General features: G+C 43.5%; 1 protein-coding gene across 18 annotated transcripts in view; it reads left to right on the top strand.

The window, feature by feature from the left end:
- The first annotated feature begins 1,912 nt into the window (after positions 1–1,912).
- PLEKHA5 (pleckstrin homology domain containing A5) overlaps positions 1,913–6,789 on the top strand; it is a 277,031-nt gene continuing 272,154 nt past the window's right edge. For 4 of the 18 annotated variants that reach the window (XM_059185925.1, XM_059185936.1, XM_059185919.1 and 1 more), the window contains exons 1-3: positions 1,925–2,201; positions 2,351–2,430; positions 4,729–4,786. In XM_059185925.1, the coding sequence (XP_059041908.1) occupies positions 2,110–2,201; positions 2,351–2,430; positions 4,729–4,786 (230 nt within the window). In that variant the 5' untranslated portion in view covers positions 1,925–2,109. Of the gene's footprint in view, positions 2,202–2,350; positions 2,431–4,728; positions 4,787–6,789 lie in introns of all 18 variants that reach the window. The other 14 variants (XM_059185930.1, XM_059185927.1, XM_059185922.1 and 11 more) reach the window with 7 other exon arrangements.

Genomic DNA, 6,789 nt, shown 5'->3' with positions numbered 1-6,789 from the left:
CCAGGACCCAGAGATCATGACCTGAGCCAAAGACTGAGCCACTCAGGCACCCCTAAGACACATGTTTTTATTAAGCGAATATCACTTTTTGAAGTATGCCTTGCACTAATGAATCTTGTAAAATCAAAGATTCACAGCTAAAAGGAATCTCCATACAATGCATGGCCAACCTAAGGAACTCTTAATGGTACGCAGTCAAAAACTCAAGTACTATAGCTGGACTAACAGTAATTTCTGAAGTTACTATGGTATTAGAAAGATTCACTGTAGATTTTTAAATTTCTAATGATAGCACAATATAAAGTGAATAGATCTTGATTTTCTTGCTATGTAATAACCAGTGACCAACTGATGGCAATGTGGAACATTTTCTGCTAGTTATTCATTGACTTTAAAAAAAAAAAAAAGGCACTTTTTCCAGAGACTGGGCAGGAGATAAGATGTCAAGAAGTAATAAGTAGCAAAATGAAAGAGGAGAATGCAATGGAACCAAAAAGAGAAAACATTAAAGTGATGTGCTTTTTTTTTTCCCTGTGTATGCAGATGGACAGGAAAATTATAGCAGTAATTGCAGACTTCTTTTCACCAAAGACAGGCTGGCCTTGGGGAATTAGACTATGAGAGAAAATGTCCAATGAAACTGCATTCTCATCCAGGCCCCACCTGACTTGCTGGATATGGGTTTGTCCAAGGTCATTTACCCTTTCTGTGCCTGAGTTACCTTAAATGTTAAAAGAGATGGTTTGCTTCTTCCAGCTACTGGAAAGATGAATGAGATAAAGCTTCAGGAGGCACCCAAGACTGGTCAGAAAAGGTGTTACAGGAATTTCAAGTAGTACTATTATTATTGAACTGTGTATCCTGCTTTAATGAGTCATCTTTGCTGCAAAGATGCATAAGCAATTTCAAGTGTGGCAGAGGACCAGAGACAAACAGAAGAGGCAAGTACTCGGAGGTGGTGTTCGGGGAGATCTCAGTTGCATTGCATTCTGCCCTTTGCTTGTTTAAAGAATAAAAAGCGGGTGGAGTACAGGGGAAACAAGACTTTTTAAATTAAGTACAGCAATGTGGCTATACAAACAGACTTTTTAAATACTAGAGCTAGTTTGAATTCAAGCTTTGTCACTACTGTGACCTTGGGCAAGTTATTGTTTCTTTAAACTTCCATTTTTTGCATCTGTAAAATGGGGATTAATTATAGAATCTATAGGGTTGTTGTGGGGATTTTAAAATGTGCACTGTCGCAAAGACTATAAAGTTGGGCTATCATTGTAATTTATAGGAGATAGGAGACAGGGGAAATTCAGATTGATAATAAGCGAAACTTTAAAGAAAAAATAATAGAAAAAGTCAAGGTTTTATTTTATAAAACATCATGTGATGTAAGGGGCCTAAGAAGAGGTAAACTTGTTTTGTCAAGTCTGAGTCTACTCCTATTTCATGGGCCCACGGTAACTAGTCAAACCTTTGAGGTTGCACACAAAACACAAACAGGAAAAACCTTCCGTGTGCTTTCATAAAACAGTTTTCTATTTTAAAGCGATATACATTTTTTTGAAAAAAACCTCTGATACCCAATAGCTCTAAAAAACAACGCCCAGCGGCCGGGTTGCTGTTGTTCTAAAAGACAGAGCAATCTGGGGCGCAGGGATTACGCTCCCGGTGACTCCCGCTCCAGGCTGGGAAGCCTTCGGGCAAAGCCCTGGGGGCAGGACGCGGGTTTTTTTGTTTTTTTTTTTTCCTCAATCGATCCCGGAACCTTTGTTGGGCGGGGTGAGGGCCGCGCGGGAGGGGCGTGAGGGAGGGGTCTGGCTCGCCCATCCCCCGAGCGCGCCGCGGGGCGGCTGGCGGGCGGCCGCGGAGGATGCGGAGGGGCGGCGACGCGGGCCCGACCCAGCCGGGGCGGCGGGGCTGGCGGGGCTGGCGGGGCGGGCGCCGCCCGAGGGGGTAGGGCGCGCGCGGGGGCGCGCCGGGCCGGGGAGGCGCGCTCCGGCCGCGCTCGCTCCGCGCTCCCCGCGCTCCCTCCGCTCGTCGCTCGCTCGCTCCCTCCTCCCTCGGCAGCCGCGGCGGCAGGCAGGAGAAGGCGGCGGCGGCGGCTGGGGATCAGACATGGCGGCGGATCTGAACCTGGAGTGGATCTGCTCCCTACCCCGCTCCTGGACTTACGGGATCACCAGGGGCGGCCGAGTCTTCTTCATCAAGTAAAGAGGGGCGCGGCGCGGGGGGCCCGGGCGGTGCGGGAGGCCGGCGGGAGGCGAGGAGGGCACCGGGTGCGCGCCGCTCCAGCCCCTCCGGCTCCCCCGGAGCCCCCTCTCACGCCCGGTGTTTGCCCCTTTTCTCATCCCTGCAGCGAGGAGGCGAAGAGCACCACCTGGCTGCACCCCGTCACCGGCGAGGCCGTGGTTACCGGGCACCGGCGGCAGAGCGCAGGTAACGCTGAGCGCGGCCGGGCCCGAGCGGAGTTGGGCGCCGCCGGGAGGAGGCGGCAGCGCCCCGGCAGCCCGCCGCCCCGCGACCTACCCCCGGCCGCAGTCCCCGGGAGGCGGCGCGGTGGGGCGGAGGCCGGCGGGGGCGGCCGCAGGTACAGGGGCAGCGGGGGCCCCGCCGCCGGACTTCTCTGGAGTCTGAACGCTGCTCTCTCCTTCGCCTTTCATGGCCACTTGGAGAACGGAGCCCTCCTCCCGGGCCCCCTCCCCCTTCCCTACCTGGACCCCTGACGCCCCCAGGGTGGCCGACCCCCCCTCTCCCGGGAATTCGAGACCCCGGGTGCTTCCTCTCGCGGCTGCTCCTCAGTCCTTCCGCCAGCACCCCCGCGCCCGATCTCACCCCCTCTCAACCTTTAGGAAGTCCTTGCCCACTCCCCTCGGTGCAGCCCGGGACCCTGGCCCTCGTCCGCCGGGGTCAGGGTGTCCACATCGCCTCCCTGTTCCTCGGAGCTGCTTGTAGCCGAGCGGCTTCCTCCTCCCCTTAGGTGGGACTTGTAGGGAGGTGACTGAGGAGGAGGAGGAGAGGAGTTCGGGGGTGCTGCGAGTCTCTGTGTGACAGTAGCGCTCTCTCTCCTGCCGCCGGAGCCGCCGCCGGAGCCCGAGGATGTGTTTGCAGCCGCAGCTGCGGGTCAGCGAGACTCTCGGTCCCCGGCAGCAGCCCAGAGGTTGCACAGACCGCCCGCAGGCGGTTGGGATGCGAGGGGGTGCCTCGCAGTTGGGCCCTCGTCGGAGAGGGTCGGCGGGGAGGCACATCTCCCCGGAGCCTGGGCCAGCTTGTTGCCATGCCGAGCAGGAGCTGAGCTGCAGAAAGGTGGACTGGAGCCTCCCGGCTGGTCTGGCTTTCTTTGGGCGCTCTTTGTTTACATTCGTGAAACTTGTTTGTCTTTGAAATGTAACATGTGTTCTCTCACTGGCCGGCCTCTGGGTCTCGTCCTGGGAGAGGCTCGAGAACCGTTCGGGCCGGAAGGGAGGCTGGCTTCAGCAGTCCTTCAGAGCTGCCCTCTGGGATACTTTCTCTCCAACTCTGAGATTCTGGGACTCTCTCAGAGGGGCCAGGATATGGAACAAGCCTGCCTTCTCTATTAAATTCTGGAGTTCACTGAAGTGACTAATTTCCAAATTTGCAAAAAGGTGGAGGAGGAAAGGGAAAGCAAGCATGGTGAGGTTACATTTTTAAGACATTTCTGACTAATACACTGTCATATTTCTTAACTCCCCTCTGCAGTCTCTGACTTCAATATGCACCTTAAAATGTTTTGCATATATATTTCAACTCTCATAAGGCCTTTTTGCCTTATGGATAATAAACTTATTTCACAAAGAACAATATGGTATTTAAATTATTTAGCCTAATCATCTTGTGGAATTATTTCATGCTTATTTTGGTTATGTGTGATATGAATTTGTATCCTGTTTACCCCCACAGATTTGAGAACATTCACACTACAGAGAAATTTTATTCTTTTTTTGATTTCACATTAATTTTTAAAACATGATTATCGTTTGTTTTGTTTTGTTTTTTTCCTGGTTTGGTATGCTTTTGACTTTGTGGTTTTAGACACACATCCCTGGTTTTCATTTCAGATATTATGTTTAAATCGAAGCCATTTGTCATTTGCAATGTATAACATAGACAATGACAGTCATTCACCTGTAACTTCACACATTTAAGACTAATCTGTAGAAACATACATGTATAGAGTATGTGATATCAGAACTCTTGTCCGGTAATTAAATACTTAGGAAGTTCTTTCTCATCGGTGACACTTCCTGGATGGATTCATTTATGTAGCTGAAAGGTATGGTCTTAAATAAACACACTTATACCTAAGAAGAAGCAGGTGTTGCCTTTAATGCAGGGTTTGGTGGGTTTTTGGGGTTTTTTTTCTTTTTTTGGCCAGCCAGAGCCAGTATTTTACCTAGGATTAGAAGGCTTCCCTTGCTTTTTTTGGGATGCCAGAGAGTAGTAGTTCCTTTTCACTGATCATTAAAGTATATAATCATGTAAGATAATCTCTAATATTGTTCATTCTTTTCTGGTGGCTTTTAATTTGAATCTCCATTTTTCCAAAACGATTTTGTTCACTATGAGTTTTGTTACCAATTCAACATCTTTTTTTTTTTTAGAAATTTACATAATAAATGGAAATAGCTGATGATGAAAATGAATAAGTAAAATGGATTGAAACTTATTTTGCTATCCCATTGAAGTAATACTAACTGTAAAATGTATATTTTTTAGATTTGCCTACTGGCTGGGAAGAAGCATATACTTTTGAAGGTGCAAGATACTATATAAAGTGAGTTTTTTAATTATGATTTTTTTTCTTGCTGATTTGAATGTTGTAATTAATCTTTAGTTGAATAGTTGTATCTCTAGATATGCTCATAATTTTTTAAGGTCTATCAAATAATACTGACTTTATATAGTGTTGTAATTTTGAGAGAAGAGATAACACTCATAGTTTTCTTATGTTATTTGCCTGGACATACATGCATTTGGAAATTAGATCATTGATGGTCACAATTACATGTTTGGTCCTAGGTGATAGGGTATTACAGTATTTGGTCTTCAGCATGTTACCATATTTTTTTTCTTTTAAAGTGAATTCTGTTCATGTATATTTTAACCACAGCTGTTAATAAGAAGTAAAAGTGATGTGAAGCTAGGTTACAGTTGGATGAACAATGACAGAGTTGAAAGTAAAAACCAACAAATAAATACTAATTATTTCACAAACATCTGTTGGAGCATTGTAATTTGCCTTAGTTTATTTAAATATGTCTAAGTCTTTAAAATACAGATGTTTTATGGTTGGTTGTGATTGAATAAAAGGCTTTCACTAGAGCTTACAAAGGAGAGATGACCAGTCAGTCCTGACTTTTAATTCTAAAGACATTGAATTAATTTCTGTTCTGGGTTCACTTGGTGGTACTTGGAGACAAATACAATGCTTGAGGTCAACAGTATGCAGGAAAATTTTTTACCTCCCAGGGGGAAAATAAAAGTGGTTTTATCTTCATTTTAAATTAGAAACTATTAACTTAAGAGCTTGTTTTAAAATTTTTTCTTTAATTTTAAGGAACTGAAGCTTGAAAAGAATGCTTAAATAAAAGATTTGGTTGAGATGTCCATAGTTTATTAATAATAACAGATACCCAGCTAAAGCCACCTTTATTTCATTGGGCCCAATAAGTATTTTACTAAGTGATATTTTTAAGATCACACCATAATTCCATTAAATTATAATTACCTGTACAGTTTTAAAATTTTTCAGAATGATATTTATGTAAAATGTCAAGGACTATTTATATTGCATTTGGTTATAGAAAGAAGGAATGATTGCATTTGGATATAGGAAGAAGGCAGAAAGTAAGATCCAGGCATGGAGGATTTCATGCTGTGGTTCTTCTCTGGATAATTTTCAGTTACATCTTTAATTTGGAGATTGTGCTGTACATTATTAGATGGCCTAAAAAATAAAGGCATAAGTAAAGTGCAGCGTCATCAGGTATTTTCCTAGTGGCTATTTTCATTCTGTATTAAAGTGAAGTTGTATTGTCAGGAAAAGGGCATTTTTTTGGAGGTAGTCTTGATATTTCTGAAGAAATTTTTTTTTATAGAGTTCATTTATTTTTATCCAGTAGTTTTACTGTACATTAAGGCTAGTTAATCTTATAAGAATAGGAGTAACACTGTAATTCTCAGCAATATTTTAATTCCTGTGAATGTGTACATTCTTAGATGAACGTTTATTCAATAGTAGAAAATGTTCTGTGTGGGCTGAAAATTTTTTATTTCAGAACTGAGCCTTTTGAAAGCCTGAATTTTGTTCTACTAGCCATTTTTATTAGATTTTTCTTTTATGTTGACTTAAACAAATTAGAATCTTCTTTGACTGTCATGCCCAATTAAGTTTCTCAAGAAAATGAGGACAATATTACAAAAGCTATAATAATTTTACTTTATTTCTGATGACGGTTTTAAATTATTGGGTTTTAATCGTGATATTAATAGTCAGCCAATAATTGTGTCTGAAAATAGTAATAATTTATATTATGAAAGTAAAATTTGTTGTAAAATTGAGTATGATAGAGAAATATATCGCTCATTAAACTTCTTGCAGTAAAATTATTGACAAGTGTATGATTTGCTGAATGGGAGGTGCTACTTTTTTTTCTTTTTGAATGTATCAGACTAATTTCTTTTAAGATTAGTTAAATCACTAATGAGGGCCATAATTTCCTAGAAATTTTTTGCTTACTTGTATATGAGCAATTAGGGATGCTTTTTCATTCTCAT

Source organism: Mustela lutreola, chromosome 8, assembly GCF_030435805.1.
Source record: "Mustela lutreola isolate mMusLut2 chromosome 8, mMusLut2.pri, whole genome shotgun sequence".
Lineage (NCBI taxonomy): Eukaryota > Metazoa > Chordata > Mammalia > Carnivora > Mustelidae > Mustela > Mustela lutreola.
The sequence above is the reverse complement of the archived record's forward strand: the minus strand, read 5'-3'. Positions and strand labels throughout refer to the sequence as shown.